Source organism: Gobio gobio (genome assembly GCF_949357685.1).
Source record: "Gobio gobio genome assembly, chromosome: 12".
Taxonomy (NCBI): Eukaryota; Metazoa; Chordata; class Actinopteri; order Cypriniformes; family Gobionidae; genus Gobio; species Gobio gobio.
In genome coordinates this window covers 38,787,572-38,805,071 of record NC_137105.1, presented here as the reverse complement: position 1 = coordinate 38,805,071, position 17,500 = coordinate 38,787,572, and the positions used below count along the sequence as shown (strand labels likewise).

General features: G+C 36.5%; 2 protein-coding genes across 3 annotated transcripts in view; one reads left to right on the top strand and one right to left on the bottom strand.

Moving 5' to 3' along the window:
- The window catches only part of plpp3 (phospholipid phosphatase 3), a 42,224-nt gene extending 40,111 nt beyond the window's left edge, over positions 1 to 2,113 (bottom strand). Inside the window, exon 1 of one of the 2 annotated variants that reach the window (XM_079831873.1) lies at positions 1,531 to 2,113. In XM_079831873.1, coding sequence (XP_079687999.1) covers positions 1,531 to 1,666 — 136 coding nt within the window. In that variant the 5' untranslated portion in view covers positions 1,667 to 2,113. The remainder of the gene's footprint in view (positions 1 to 1,530) is intronic. The other variant, XM_079831874.1, reaches the window with a different exon arrangement.
- Positions 2,114 to 7,005: 4,892 nt separating this feature from the next.
- Positions 7,006 to 17,500, top strand: part of prkaa2 (protein kinase, AMP-activated, alpha 2 catalytic subunit) — a 22,077-nt gene continuing 11,582 nt past the window's right edge. Inside the window, exons 1-2 of the mRNA XM_079830802.1 lie at positions 7,006 to 7,183; positions 12,413 to 12,554. Of these exons, the coding sequence (XP_079686928.1) occupies positions 7,090 to 7,183; positions 12,413 to 12,554 (236 nt within the window). The 5' untranslated portion in view covers positions 7,006 to 7,089. The remainder of the gene's footprint in view (positions 7,184 to 12,412; positions 12,555 to 17,500) is intronic.

Below are 17,500 nucleotides of genomic sequence, written 5' to 3'. Positions count from 1 at the left end.
ATGAAGATATTTTGTAAATTTCCTACCGTAAATATATATATATATATATATATATATATATATATATATATATATATATATATATATATATATATATATATATATATATATATATATATATATATATATTCAATGGAATGCATATTTATTCGGCTTTTCTTATTCTTATGATATCCAGGGTCACAAATATGCTTTTGTTGAGTATCATATTTGATAAGCTTTTATGGCCCATAGTATGATATTTGAGAATATGAGAATAGAGCTCATTCTTGAGGAGAAAAAAAAAAAGAGTTTTAACGTAGCAAAAAATAAAAACATGCAATTTGGTGAAGTTTCTGATATTTTCACACCCAAAAAGTATTGTATTGCATCGCATTCAATTTTTTAGCCGTCCAGAATTTCATTAATGACAGAGATATAAAACTCAAAGTTCCTCAAAAGTCTGATGCATCACATTTTAGCACGATTTATGATCTAAACCCAAGTTTTCAATCCATTAAGTGTTCATCTTTAAATTTTACTAATAATAAAAGTCATTCTTATGTTTACTTGTAAAATATGTACTTTGAACTCTCAGATAACAAAAGGCATGGCTAGTAGATTGTGTACATGTTTTCGAGCAAAGTTCTGATCATGTTGATCATTTAGAGCCCGTAGAAATGTGTGTATCAAATATGATACTGTGAACTTTATAAGGTTAAAGAAAATGACATGCGCCTGAGAGCAATTGACGGATATCACTGTGTATCCTCTGTAAGGCAAGTATGTCACGGTCAATTGGCTGTACTGAACTTCCAATCTAAATAAACTCTGTCATAATAAACTCATCAGATCCAAATCAATTGCACATGGCCGTGATGGTCTGCCTAAAAAACGGATCCATCACAACTATAAAAAGCTGTGAACGGAAAGTCATGTTTACAGAACTTGTTTTGACTACAGATGATTCTGTTACATGTAAGTGATCGGTTAACCATAATAAGCATGTTCATATGCCACTTCAAAAGATGTCAATAGGGCGCAAAAGGGACCACAATAACTCCCTCCTTCATCTGATGAGTGATGAAGGTTTCATTAAAACAATCAAAATAAGGTTGGAGAAAAAAAACAAGTGGTTTTACATCAACAGCAGTGCCAACTTTGCCCATCCTACAGGCTGTGATAAGAGTGTGCAACGGTTATTCTGCTGTTTACTGAGATATCAATGCACATTGTGACTTTTTTTGCATTATCTCAATAAACAGTAGTTCACTTTATTTAGCTCACATAAGTTACTCTCCTATAGATAAACAGTTAAACCAGTTTAACTACATTTGGCAACATTTATTCCACCTGGTGCATTATGCTATACAAAACATATTGCACTTTTTATTATCTAACTGTACATTTTTTTTCTTTAACTTATAGCTTAAAATTGTGATCTCAATTACTGTTTTCTAATAAACAGACAAATAAATAAACACATTATGGTGCATGCATTGATTTAAAGCATAATGCATAATCCAAACGTTCTGTGTGTTGGACACTCACCCAGGACAAGGCAGAAGATGTCTAGTGCTATTAAAAGTTTCCTCTTGCTGTTGTCTACGCCGTTGTTATTTAACGTGGATGTTCCTCCGTTTCTTGTTTCGGGTGCCATCGCTTTCTCATACATATAGTTTTGCATTTGAGAGAGTTCCTCCAGTCGTCTTTCTCCTAAAAATCCCAGAGATTCACTGCAGCGGTTCGTTTCAGTTGTCTTGTCAGCAAGGACGTGTCGTATAAAGTTTGAGGGAGTCCCGGCTAAAGTGAGAAGACGTCCTGAAAAGTCAATGAAAACAATGAGTTGTCCGTGCTATCAAGTCCATTCAACTTTAACTTTGTCCAGTGAAAGCGCAGCGTTGCGGAGCAGCACCTCTCTCTGAACGAGGAGTCGTGTTGGGTCGGTTAGTGAGTTGTGATCTAGTTCTACGCTACTTGAAGGTTTGAACAGAGAGCGGCGTTTTAAAAACTAGGAGATCAACTCCTGTTTATGAATCCTCCTTTGGTCTCCACCTCCTTCCCTTCAGTAAGCGCTCAGCCCCCTTCTCCTGTCCCGAGCCACGCTGAATGAAGCCCACGGCCCTTCAGCTACACTCATTCACTCGCTCACTCAAACAAACACCGCGAGCTGCACCGCCCCTAGCGGCCACTGCTGGAAACACAACAGGTTATCTAATTTACCTACATTAGAAGCACGGGGTTAAATTGAGCAGAGGTTTTTTTTCTTCTTCTTCAGAAAATCATCCATTGACATGCCATGTTTTATTCATAAATCTTTTATTTGAGTAACGTCTGTTCAATAAGGTAAAACATAAAAAATAAACAAAACAGTATTTTAACTCACGGTGGTATGTTTGGAATTGTATGTATTGTATATGTATTGTTATTAATAATATGAATAATATATATATATATATATATATATATATATATATATATATATATATATATATATAGAGAGAGAGAGAGAGAGAGAGAGAGAGAGAGAGAGAGAGAGAGAGAGAGAGAGAGAGAGAGAGAGAGAGAGAGAGAGAGAGAGAGAGAGCAGATATAATGTTTTTTTTCTGTAAATCACTTCATCCATTGATATTCCATGTTTTATTAATAGGCCTATATCTTATATGAGTATAACGACTATTACATAAGGTAAACAAATAACAGTATTTTAACTCACTATGGTATTTTTGGAAAAGTTTTCCAAAAATAATTTATTGTTAATAATAATAATAATAATATATTATATATAATATTATGTATTATAAATTATAAACATGCATGAAAATATATTATGTAATAATATATAAAATAAATTATTATTATTATTATTTGTATTATTATTATGGAATGCATATAATAATGGATACATTTGTTTTGTGACTTCAGATTGTGTCAGTTTCATATTTTGTGTGTCCTAAATGGACAGGTTTTTAGTTTATTATACAATTTCTCTCATTTCTTTAATCCAAAACACTAAGAACTCTAAAGGAAATCTGAAGAACTGGGAAGTTAAGTACTGCAAAAGACCTAGTCATTAAAAAATGAAAGCTTGGTAGAAGTTCATCTTTTTGTAGGACAATGATCCCACCCATAAAGGTTAATTACCATCTGACTAGCCCCACAACAAAGAGGTAGCTGGCCTACAATGGCTCTGTCAGAGATATGCTACCAATTCAATTGAGGGTCTGAGACACTACAACATTGTGGTGCACAAGAATCATTTGACTATCCTGCAGGACACCTGAAAAAATAAACAATTAAATAACCATTAAATAAATAAACAATCAAACACCTCTTGCAATGTTGCAGAAACAATGCCACAAAATATCCTACTTTTTATTTCTGTAATATATTCTAATTGTAATATATATATTATCTAGTATCTGTATGATCCAATAATAGCATATCAATTTTCTAATTATTATTTATTTATTATTATTATTTACAATAAAACAAATCAAGTAGTCTTGGGCTGGATATGCGGATGATGATAAATGAAAGGCAACCGTTATGTCCCTCCAACTCAGCAGTGATGAAGCACTACCATCTAGCGGTGAAACACATGTAACACATTTGAAGTTTACTAACTAGACAAAAATTGATTCACGTTTTTATAATCTCGGCTATCTGAATGGGGACATTGCATGGACGTATATTGTTTTTATATAAAGATAATTGTACATTTTATAACCTGATCTGGATTTTTACATTTATTTATATAGCTATATATAAAGAGAGAAACAGTATTCCATATATTCATGGAAACAGTATTCCCTGGTGGCTGTGGCAGGATAATGCCACAAAGCAAAAATGGTTCAGGAATGGTTTGAGGAGCACAACAACAAGTTTGAGGTGTTGACTTTCTCAATCCAATCGAGCATCTGTGGGATGTGCTGAACAAACAAGTCCGATCCATGGTGGCCAACTTGCAACTTACAGGACTTAAAGTATTTGCTGCTAACATCTTGGTGCAGGGGTCTAGTTGACAGTAAAAGGTAGACCAACACAATATTGGTCATAATGCTATGCCTGACCGGTGTATATGATTTAAACTGGCAGTTGTGTACAGCCTATTGGTGGATTTTATGCTAGAGTCATCCATAAAAATCACAATGCAAGTAACCTAACTTGGGAAGTAAATGGTGAATTAATGTTCTCCTTTAAATCGTTTCTTCAGTATAGTCTGGTGATTTTGACTGCATGATGTGCATTTATGCATAAACAAATATCATCCTTCCCTCGGGTCATTATGATCCGAAACTCATAAAAATAAAAAAAATAAACAAAATTGAGAGTTCATCGGAGAGGTCAGAGACACTTGAACCATGAATGCACAAAAAAAGGAACTGAATTTGAGGAGTTTTGTGGTTGAAATTTTAAAAAGTAAACTAACAAATCCTTCCCTCACGGATGTGAGGAATGTGAGGAATGTTTCAGTACACATTCAAACTAAAAATCTTAAAACTACCCAAAAAATATTTTATAATGTCTACATGTGTATCTGAATGCATGCTGAAGTGAAATCACTTTAGGACCCAACGGAAACAGCTCTTTTGCTCCATATAGATCTATAGGGCCATCTAATGGCAAAGAATAATGAAATATATTATTATTTTATATATATATATATATATATATATATATATATATATATATATATATATATATATATATATATATATATATATATATATATATATTCACATTTCCCACAAGAGGTCGGCAAAGAGTAAAGACACCCAATGTAAGATATTTTGAGCTGAATTAAAAGGGTTATGCTTGACATTGTGAGTTATTTTAAATTGAAGTTGAAAGAGTGTGATTAAATAATGTATGTATTATTTATTGATAAAATCTAGTAATTTAAAGGTTAAAAAAAATATAAATAACATTTTGATAATATATATATATATATATATATATATATATATATATATATATATATATATATATATATATATATATATATATATATATATATATATATATATATATATATATATATATATATATATATATATATATATATATATATATATATATATATATATATGTATTATCAAAATGAAATAAAATAAGCTTTCTGGACAAAGAAAAATGGAAGTATAATTTTAGGGCTCCGGGGTAGCGAGGGAAGGATTTGTGAAAGGAATGGATGGGGGTTAAACACATAAATAGTTATTTACTAAATCTGAGTGCAATTACGTGCAATTATCCTAAAATGTTAATTTTATTAACTACTAAAACGCTATTATACACTCTAAAAAAAAAAAGGTTCTATATGGCACCAAAAATGGTTCTTGGCTCGTAATCATAGGGGAACCTTTTTTAGTGCTATATAGCACCATTTTTGGTGCTTCAGTGGTTCTTCAGCGGTTCTTCAGAGGTTCTTCAGCGGTTCTTCAGAGGTTCTTCACCGGTTCATTGACTAAGGTGCTATATAGCACCTCTGAAGAACCACTGAAGCACCAAAATTGGTGCTATATAGCACTAGAAAAGGTTCCCTTATGATTACGAGACTTTTTTTTTAGAGTGAGGTAGCCTATTATCGTTGCTGTTATTTAAAAAGTTCAGAATAAAGACTGCCTGATTTTAGATTTTTTTTTTCATATGACATCAAAATATATCTCTAAAAAATACACGGCTGTGAAACCGTAATATAAAATGGAATTCTGTCAGGGCAGTGTCACGTTTCCTTAAAATATGCGTAAATATTCGTTCATATTTCTGTTTTTGGAAACTTTGTTTGATTTTTTATTCTATGAAGTTTTGTGGTTTTAAGCGAGTAAGATGTAGTCAATATTTAAAATACAATAGTAATCATCTTTGAACACTTCATTTGGAAATGTTGATTTATCCTCCTGGGACCCAAGAATAGACTTTTGTCCACTGTAGTGGACATTATATTTTAGTGAATTTCTCTGACATCATACATGTCACATGTCACAGTCTGGATGTCCTGTAAAGAGCACATTCGGGGCTTTGCAGAGATACCAAATGTTTGGAGGTTTCACCAGGACAACAACTTCTTCTTGGTCTTTAAAAATGGCTGACATTAATGTTGAGCACTCTTATGGAAATATGATCATATTTTTAAATTATAATTTAAATCTGATTAATTTTCAAATTGTTTGTTATAAATCAACATCTCAGGAAAATGTTATGGGGTTTCTAATCAAAATATGACTTTCTGTTACAGAACAGGGCATTGATTTCATAAATGACCACTATAGTGGACACCAGGATTTAAATCATGTTTATAAGGCATTTTGGAGACATAACAAGTGAACAGGGAAAGAAATTACATATCAATATTCGTATGAAATATTAGATATTATTTTGAAAATGTTGCCAATTTTTCCTCCCATTATTACACTTCTTTTTTCATTACATGTTGCACCAAGAACACATTAATATGCAAATTAGATGCAGTGAATAGATACATTGTATTGAATGGGAAAATCCAAGTATTGTCATTTTACCCACATATTTCATAAAGTAAAATGGTATATGAATGCATTTCATTATATCTTTCATAACATAGTTCAGAATCATCTTTAAATAAAGTTTGTTTTAAAAAAAACCTGAAACCTAAAAATTGATTGATGAATTAAAAATAAATCCCATTGTTTTTGCCTATACATGCAATTTCATGTCATTTAATTTTTTTAACAACTCAGTCCTGGTGTCAACTACAGAGGACATATCATAACATATGAATAAAATATCATTTTTCAAAAATGTTTTTTTTTTCCATTTGTTTCTTATGCTCTAAACAATGTAATGACATAAAAAAATACTAAATTCAAAAAACTTTTTTTTTCTGGGTCCCAGGAGGATATTTAAAACTAACGTAGGAAAAGTTGGCGAGGGGAATACTTGTTTACATAAACAACGCCTCGACCGCCCCCGGCCCCTTTACCGCGAGTTAAAGCCTTCAGCTGATCCGAGAACTGCCTGTTTGTCTCCTGAAGCTGAATTCAGATCAGAGTTTAGGGAACGTTACAGCTCTGTCTACCTCATGTGCTCAATCCCGCCTCCTGAGGCAGCTCGAGGATCTCACATAGTAAAATGGCTGAAAAACAGAAACACGAAGGCAGGGTAAAGATAGGACACTACATTCTCGGAGACACGCTGGGAGTCGGAACATTTGGAAAAGTGAAGAGTTAAGTCTATTCATTTACTATGCATGTTCGGATGTTGCATGGAATGGAAGCACGAACGTATGTTTTCGGGGTTGTCAGTGCTGAACTTGCCGGCGGACGATGTGCGAAATTCACGTAGCATGAACTGCGTAGTAAGAACCTCCGCTAACGTCCTCCACGCGCAGAGAGTGCGTATGCTGTTAGTGAATACGACCCAGAGTTGGGAATTATTTCAGCACTAGAGTAGACGGTGCACTTGCAATCATGTTTGCGTAAATGTTTAGTATCACAGCATTTGGGGAACTATATGGCATTTCGGAAATATTTAGGCTTCACATACTTACGCCTTGTCAATATTTGGTATTTTACCAATTTTAATGCACTGTCATCCTCCCTGAAGCGCGATCAGGCTTGAGCTGCGCTCTTATGTTATTTGCATACATTACCAGCTCCCAAATCATTGAATCTTTTAAACGTTTGTCTCAAAAGTATATCCTGGGGATTACTGTAAAAATAGCACTGGAACAAATGTCGTAGTTCATATATTTTACCTGCAGTGCTGCTTTGACCTTGCAGTCATTTTCTATTCTAAGCGCGAGTGGGAATGCCGCTCATTTTGGGAATGACCTTTCGCACGGTAACGTTAGCCCTTGTGTTTGATCTTTGCTCCGCATTTATTATAAAGTAAAACCTTATTTTATAGCATGATCTATGTTGCATTAAAATTAATGCTCTCAATTATTATTGTCTTTAGTCTGTGCACATAAATCCGTTATAAACTAACTGATTGATGGCATGTGCAATATCAATTCATAAAAAAAGAAAAAGTTTCTAAGATGTCTTCCTAGAAAGCATTTTTGCCTAAACAAGCATTCCCATTTTTCTTAATGGCCCTTGCTCAGCTGGGTGTCTGATAAGATTCAGCCCCCACCCTTTACTATTTAGTGTAACGGTACCTGCCCACTTTTCCTGGGGCCTTCGGTTCCGGAACTATTTTTTGCATTCATTTTCCCAAAGGGACATTTAAACATTTTGGTTTAAGCCATGAACCAAACCAACAAGCTACAGGGTGAATCACAACATTACAAACTTTGATTTTAAGCAAAACATGTATGTGACAAGCCTGTGCACATAACTACTTTAAAATCACCATAAAACCAAAATGTACAATTATTTTTTTGAATATTACAGTATTTATTATAAATAATTTTTCCATGCACATTTTTTTTTATTCATCTGCCCTCATAATCTTTAATCAATAATAATAAATATCCTCCCCTCCCTCTTGCAACGACATCTCTTCTCTGATGACGTTCACTTGCGCAAGGAAGGGACAACCTGTCACTCACGTGACATCACAGCAATAGCACCCCCAACCATCCATTTAAATCTAATCCATTCACAATCCCGCCACACAGTTTTAATTGTTCGAGAAGCCATTTCACTCGAATATGCATCACAATAGGGAAGAAAAGTTCACAATTTTTGTTTCATGCTGACTTCAATGAGGGAAAGAACTAGTTTTGTCATGACAACTCTCGTAATGTTTGGCATTGTAATGTATAAGACAATGTTGATATGTATGGTTTTAGTGGAAGAGATCTGCTACGCTGCTGCTTTTATTGCCGCTGCTGTACAATATAGCGTACATTAATTACCCGCAGATCTATACAGGTGTAGCTGGGGAGGGTAGAGGGTTTATGAAAGCATGCTGCAACAGCTACAGGGAATGCTGACCAGGTATTTCAAGGTTGAGCAGCAAGCTCATTGGCTACTGATACAGCAGGAACCAATCAGCTGTGCCCTGTAGAGAATGATGTGTTTTCAAGCAGATTGAGTTAAAGGAACATTGTGTACTAATGTTAGCCATAACATTAGTACACTAATGGTAGCCATATCGGCCTAGAAAATCACAAATTTTCTTAGTACACAATACGGAAGAGTCAAGTTTTAAATAGGAAAAATATCAAAACTCTTTGGTATTTTTTGAGCGAGATGCTAACGGTCTAATCAGATTCAATGATCTATGCTAAGCTATGCTAAAAGTGCTACCCCCTGACCCAGAGATCGGCTGAATGGATTCGAAAACTGTAAAACTCAACTGTTTAACTCTAGGTGTGTATATGTCATCCAAAGTGTATATGACATTCTTCTTTCAGAAGAATAAAATCGGAGTTATATTACACCATGTAGATGGCCTGAAGACATCTACATGCCAATAATAGTTAGTCATAGCGCCACCTGCTGGCAACAGGAAATGGCATGCTTTACACTATAATTCACTCCCAGAAACACATTAAAATATGCCATGAAGTACCAAACATGCTAGAAACACATTAAATCATGCAACACATGGCTAAGGGCTAATGTATGCGATTAACGCCACAAAACAGGAAGTTGTTGTAACTCAGGCATACAATGTCCGATCTGCCCCAAACTTCACATGCTTGATAATAGTCCTGTCCAGAAAACAACTACGGCCCTGTCCCAAATGGCACACTTCATGTGCACTTTCGGTCTTGTGGACTTACAATGGCCGCAGCGTGTCCCATTTGTCATTTTAGGTCTCAGAAGGGTGCTCGCGAGCGCCCCCTTTGAGGTCGATATTGGGGAATCACCGGTTGACCGGCCAAAAATCGGAACCGGACGGTTTTTGCTTGTTTTATTTACTTTGTATTTTTCTGCCGATTTTTCCGGAAGTGCGCCCGCGTGCACCTACGCCTATATTGCAATCATTTGCAAACATGTCACTTGTGTGTTACAAACGGAAACTGGAGAACTGAGGGAAGAGACGAGATACGCTGAAGGGAATGAAGAGCCGCTTTCCTTCGCGAGCTGAAGTTGCACAAGCTTACCTCTCCGCGCCCTGCACGAGCAGATAGTGAGCGTTTGTTCAGCTCAGCTTCTCACGTGTTGGATCGGATGAGAATGAAACAGACTAACTTGTGACAAAGCCGAAATACTTCTTTTTGTAGCCTAAAGAAGAACATGCATGCACTTTTGAAATTAAATACTATCAGTTCTCTAGCCTATAGGATGATCATTTTTATTTTACCTTAAAATTACATTGACTTAATTTGATTTAAAAAGCACCTGCTGTAGCATCTTTTTCGTTGCACTAAACATTATTTGATTTAACATTTTGGAACAATTATATACTGTGGTTTTATTTAATTTCACTGGTAAAGACTTTTTTCTTTACACTGAATTTAAAAACAAATGCTGATTTAAGTAACATCTTTGTTTGGATTGCAGAATATACAGTTGTTGCCTTTAATTTCACCTTTCAGCCTTTTCATTTCCAATTCAATTTCCCGTTAATTTCAGATTGCGGACTTGTTTTTATGAGCCAAAAGCCAATTTAGCCTGTTAAATACCAAATAAACATCTTGTTCATGTATACTTTCATTATTTTATTGTGTAAAAAAAAAAAAAAAAATTCGGAAATCGGTATCGGAATCGGCCAGTTTTCTTGAAAAAAATCGGTATCGGAATCGGCCATGTAAAATCATGATCGGTGCATCACTAGTCGATATGCGCCCTCGATGCACACTTCTGCCGAGCCCTCACTGGTGCGGGTCACGCAGCGGACTTCTTCCCGGCAGTCAAAGCGGCATTACGTCGTGAAAGTGCGGACTCAGAGGAAGACCGTGAGGGCAGGGTCAGGGCATTTGGGACAGGGTCTACATGCCAATATTCAGCTATACTCAAAGCGCCACCTTTTGGCAGCAGGAAGTGTAGCACATTGAAGTGACTTTGCCATATTTCTCCTATATTTACCCACTTAATGTCGCCCACTATTCGCTGTTTTCCTGAGGCCACCGGGTGGCGGTGCATGTGCGAGGGCCCTTTCATCGCTGCTTGTAGCTTTAATTGGATTGTAGTTCTTTCCCTCACTAAAGTTGTATTTTTGTCCGATTTTTTAAAAATACTCTTTTGCTTCAAATCAAAGTTTGTAGTGTTTTGATTCACCTCGTAGCTGATTGTCTTGGTCCATGGCTTATAACTCTTTAACAAAGACTTTTTAAAAATCCCTATGGGAAATAAATGGAAAACAATACTTCCGGAACCAGCGCAGCTGAAAAAGGGGGCAGGCTCTAATTCACTCTATGGAGAAAGATGCTCCTTGCAGTCAGATGATGAAATTACAACATCTACCAAGGGTTATTGCTGTCTGGATAGGCAGCTTGCTTTTTGAGACTTGAGACAAAGCCAAAGTCTAACATTCACACAAACAGATGCATTATTCATCAATGACCAGTAGAGCAAATGACCTTGAGGAGAGTCTTAAGATTTGTATCAAGCCGAGAAATCTAACAGCCTTATCAGGCTCCACATGAGATCCCATGACTGGAGTTTAAGCGCACTCATGTGATGCAACTTTTCAGGGAAACGCATGCAAGCTAACAAATAATCCACCATAATACTGAAAACACTGAAATGGTTTATTCCTTGTCTTTAAAGACTGTACAACAGGAGCTGCATGAGGGTGCTGATGTGAATACAGCCCTTAAACTCCCTCCATACGGCATGCTCAGGGTGTCATAGGACTTAAATATCCACAGCGGAGGCACATTTGTTTGCAAGTGACCCTCCAACTGTTAGTAGCCATTAATAGAGGCTTTGCTGTGGGTGCAGCTCTATTAACTGACATTTCATTCATTATTTCTTCATGTAGCACAGGAAGTGAATGTAGTGTGGACGCTCAAAATACTAACCTAAAAATACTGAATCAAGCTGACTACATTAGGTTACACCAATCAAATTACTTTAAGGGTCAGAATACAGTATGCAAAAATAACTCCCCACTTACGTATATAAAATGTGTGTGTGTGTTCGGGGTTGGGGGCGAGAAATATGTAATCTTACTTGTTACAATAATGTGCAAGACTGATAATATATCAAACCAAACAAATTTGGGTATTTGTTTTCATAAATTTTGCTCAAAAGTGAGCAGTATCTAATACTATACAAGCAATTGTCTTAAGGCTAGTATATGAAAGTCTAAACTCAGGGTAGATCAGGTTTTGTTTGTTTGAATGGAGGGCTCAGGCCTGAAATGCAAGTCTCCTCTCTTTCTTTGTTTTCTTAGATGGTTTGTGTTGGAGGTCGCTGGCCCGCAGCGCTGATGCTTGCTTTCCTTGGAACAAAACTTATCTTTCATCAGCGGTGTTTACAATAACCTAACTGCTGGTGATGGTATTTCAGCTGAGTCTTCATTGATGTGTGTATGTGTGTTTGGCCAACAGTTGGAGAGCACCAGCTAACAGGACACAAAGTTGCTGTGAAGATCCTCAACAGACAGAAGATCCGCAGTCTCGATGTTGTGGGGAAAATCAAACGAGAGATTCAGAACCTTAAGCTCTTCAGACATCCACACATCATCAAGCTGTGAGTGAATCACACATAAAAAAAAAAACACAATCAACATCAAGAAAATCCACTTAAAATAGTTTGTGAAGTGCGATGCTGAGCTGATTGGAAGCAAAATCATTTTTACACTTGGTTAACTGATGGCTTAAGCTTCTCAAAGATTTTAAGAAGCTTTAAGTCTTTCAACTGCAATTTCAGAAGACTTTAATATGGTGCACTTAAAACTTATTACAAGGATCATTACACATGCTGATTTTATGTGCTTATTGTGTGTCAGTATTTGTGAGATTTAACATCACTAATGACAAGGATTTGGAATATTTTTGTGGGCGAATACTTCAATGAACTGATTGAAGGTGACGGAAACAGATGTTTTTCCTATGTGGTTAGACATGTACGGATAATTGATTTTAAGGAGTCCAACTGAAAATACCAGCTTTGACCTGCTTACATTTCCATGCTGGTCCAGTCTGGTGTGTGCTGGAAGCTGGTATAGCAATTATGTTCTCCAGCAAAGCATATAAGCTCCCCAATTCAAAACAAACATTTATTGAAGTTCAAACAAGAGGAAAATTCTGTCATTAATGTCATCATGTCGTTCCAAACCCGTAATCTTCGGAACACAAATTAAGACATTTTTGATGAAATCCGAGAGCTCTCTGACCCCTCCATACACAGTAATTTAATTAACACTTTCAAGGCCCAGCAAGTTAGTAAAGACATTGTTAAAACCTTCCATGTGTCTACAGGGGTTCAACCTTAATGTTATGTAGTGAGTATGAAGAGAATAACAACTTTTTTTCAACAATTTCTTCTTGCCTGTGTCAGACTCTTATGCTGTTGACGTTGTGTAAACAGTGCAGTGCTTGCAGAATGGCAGCTTACCATTGGCCGATGCTGTTCACGTGAGCACCACAGAGTCCTTCTGCCGTAGAACTAGGACGTTTCTAGAACTAGGAACACAATTGTTTTTTTGCAGATATTAAGCAGACAGTTACTAATACTCTAATGAGAGTTAGTTGACATAGTTGCAAAGTTACCTAGTTAGTAGAACGTCTCAAGTGGGCCATCAAAATTAACTGTTACCGATTACACTTTAAAGAAACATTTGTAATGGTTTTGTAAAAAATCATTTTGGGAAGCATTTGCTTCATTTGATTCAGAATTTTGAAAAACTCAGTTTCTCCCACTACTTTAAAGGGTAACTTCAGTGATTTAGCATTAAGCTTTGTACCAGTAGAAACCCGGTAGTATATTCGAATTAAGGTACTTTTCCCCCTCATATCCCCCTGAGATGAGAGAATTTTGAATTTTATTTCTGGAAAAAATCCTCCGATGACACAAATATCATCATTTTGCGTCATCTGAGGATTTTTGGCTAGAGCCTAGAGACTACAGGAGCTAGTTCCGCATGTTATCAACCCGCCCACAGGAGAGGGATCTCACTCACAGAATGTAAATGCGCATGCCCGCTGCCGCTCGGCTCGGGGATTAATAACGGAGCGATATGGAGCAAAGTGAGCGTTTTCAACTTTTCAATGAATTCCTATGAAAGTTTAGCTTCCATATGCGATCTGATAATGCACCAGACTGGACACGCGCCGAGAATGACAGCCGCGCTTACCTCAGCTCTGCTCAGCTCTTCTTTCATGATGAATGAAATCTGACTCCTGCTGCGTCTGTGACGTGACTTTCGCTCGGCTCACTCACACTTTATTGAATAGACACATTCAGTTTTTAACTGTAGTGTCTATTCTCTAACTGAACGAAATTATTTTATTACTATGAATATCAAAACGACATTGAGGGCGGTGCCGCAGTGGGCAAGTGATAACCAATATCCGTGGCTTTGGGAGTGGCCTCCAGCGAAGCAATTGCATTCTGGGAGTTGTTTTCTTTCATCCACATGAGACAAAAATACATTTTCTGTCTTTTCTCAGTCTAGAAGGCACCAAATTCAAAAATAATTTCACATTTCTATTAAATAAATGACACCGTTTAAATACACATTCATATTCCCAACACTGAAGTGCCCCTTTAAGTTCAAGTTCCCTTTATTTATATAGCACATTTACAACAGCCACTAGCTTTACAGAACAGCCAAGTAAATAACAAGAAAATTGTACCTGCATAGAAAAGCTAAGAGCAACCTTAAAAAACGGAATTGCAAAGCAGCATTAGACTCAAATTTAAAATAGTAAGACAGAAGTGACAAAGCAGTATCAGACTCAAATATAGAATGGGAGGACTGGAGTGGCAAAAGCAGCATCAGACTCACAGATAAAATGGCAAAACAGAAATGGCAAAGTAGTATCAGACTCAAATATAGAATGGGAGGACTGGAGTGGCAAAAGCAGCATCAGACTCACAGATAAAATGGCAAAACAGAAATGGCAAAGCAGTATCAGACTCAAATATAGAATGGAAAGACAGGAGTGGCAAAGACAGTATCAGACTAAAGCCCAATAGGACGGGATTAGTTTTACATGGGGAGGTGGGGGTAAAGTAATTTTACCTCAGGACGTCTGTAATATTAATGACCAAATCGCACGGGATAAGACATCTCAGTAAAACTAGCAGAAGTGGGAGGGGAAACTCACTTTACGTACCACAGTAACCTCCTTGTCATCATGTGCGTATGACGTTGCTTCCTGTTATCACGTGAGCAAACACACAACATGGCACCAACAAGAAAAACGCGAAACTGGAGCAGGGAGGAAACGATGTGTTTAATCTCGGTTTGGGGAGAACATCGGTTTCCGAGGCAGTTTGAGACCATGGTGCATAATCACACTATTTGGGAACAGATTTATCAAGAATTGTTGTGCCTCTAATAAGTGCTTTCAATCTTCTTTTTGCTTTAAACGGAAAATACTGGAGGTTTGCCACAGAGTTGTCCCACCACCTACAACGCAACCAAGTGCTTCTTCAAGCGCCTCCATGCTCCAACGCGCCAAAAACTACTTTTAAACAGGAAATGACGGAATTTTACAGTACATTTTTACAGCGGGTCTATTCGAACGGGATTAGTATTACACAAGGTCATTTTTCCGGACCTTTTTACAGAAGGTAAAAGTCTCCGTAATCTTTACTGACATTGTCCGTACTAATTAACGAGATGGCACATTCGGATGGGAATAAAATCACAGAGAACCTCTGGTAATAATGACTTTACCCCCACCTCCCCATGTAAAACTAATCCCGTCCGAATAGGGCTTGAAAGATAGAAATAGCAAAACAGAAATGGCAAAGCAGTATCAGACTCAAATGTACAAAGGAAAATCAACCTAAGGACAGAGATCAAAATGCTAGAGAAAACAGAAAGGTTTTTAACAGAGACTTGAAGACAGAAAGGGTAGGGTCCGTTCTAATCTCTAGACTAGAGACAGGGTGTTCCAGAGTCGAGGCCCTGCCACCGCAAATGCACGCTCCCCTCTACGCTGGAGTCTAACACGAGGGACTACAAGCAGAGCCTAGTCGTTGGATCTTAGGCTTCTGGACGGAGTGTACGGATAAACAAGTCCAGAGAGATAGGCAGGAGCTAAGTTATGTAAAGATTTAAAAACAAAGTGTAGAATTTTTAAATCTATTCTCTGTCGAACTGGCAGCCAGTGTAGAGATTTGGGAATCGGCGAAATGTGGTCATATTTGCGACACTTATGAATAAGTCTAGCCGCAGCATTTTGGACTAACTGAAGACAAGCAATTTGAGGACTTGATATACTGCAATATAAGGAATTTCTGTCGTCTAGCCGAGACGTTATAAATGCATGAACTGCCATTTATATACTTTACAGTATATTCTATAACCATGAGCAGTGTAAGTGGGTCTAAACCGTTTTAATTATATAATAAAGCAAGAAAACCAAAACCAAGGACAGGAGAACAATGAACAAGAAACAAAACTCACCAACAAGACAGTCCAAAAGAAACAAGAACTGACAATGGACTAGAAAAACACAAAGGCTAATTGGTAGGGGTGTAACGGATCACAAATCTCACGGTTCGGATCACACTACGGATCATGAGTCACGGATCGGATAATTTTTCGGATCAGAATAAAAGGGGGAGGAGACAATTTTTATTTGCTTTCCATTTATTACATGAAAACTTTCGGTGTTAACATAACCTATATGGTTTATAGGTTAACAAGGAACTTTTGAATTTAACAGAAAAAAACTATATGTTTTAACAAAAATAAAATAAATAAATAACCATCTGAATAAATAAAATTTTACTCAGTCGATAAAGTGTAACATGTAAAAAAAAACCTGAGACGTGAAAATGGGCCTGAGCTTATAATGACATTGTTTTTTTTTTTTTTTAAGATTAGGATGTCAACATTCTCACTTGTCAGCATTGCAATTCTCTTTGTAGGCCTATACACTATTTTATATATATAATGTTTAAACGCACTACACTTAAACAACGTTTTATTGAATTCATCACTTTATATGTATATAGCCTAGTACCACTTTAGACGTATAGACCTATATTACATTGCTCATGTAACTTACGATAGACAAAAAACGACTCTCGTCTTTTCTTTCGTTTTTAAATATTTTTACAAGAAATCCTGCAGGTCATAAAGAGCTTTGTTTTTCCACCTCCAAGAAAGGACAGGTGTGCTCTCCATTATTTCTCCTTGTTTAGCCTACTTAAAGGCCGTTTTCTTGCTTTACTCGAGGCAAAAAGCCATATGTTGACTACGTTGTCAGTTGGTAAGTCATGAAATTAACGAAAAGTACGAATAAATTACATAACCGTTACGTCGTGTGTTAGCTTGGAGGACGTCCTTGGTTATCTAACAACGTTAGGAGATCGTACTGGCGACGTTGTGTGTTGGTAATTTGATGGTAATGATATTACAGGCATGCAACGTTGTAGTTACGTTGTCATTGAGTCATAAAATTACCAAAATATTACGTGTGGAGTACGTATCTGGAACGTTGTTGGTAATCTTG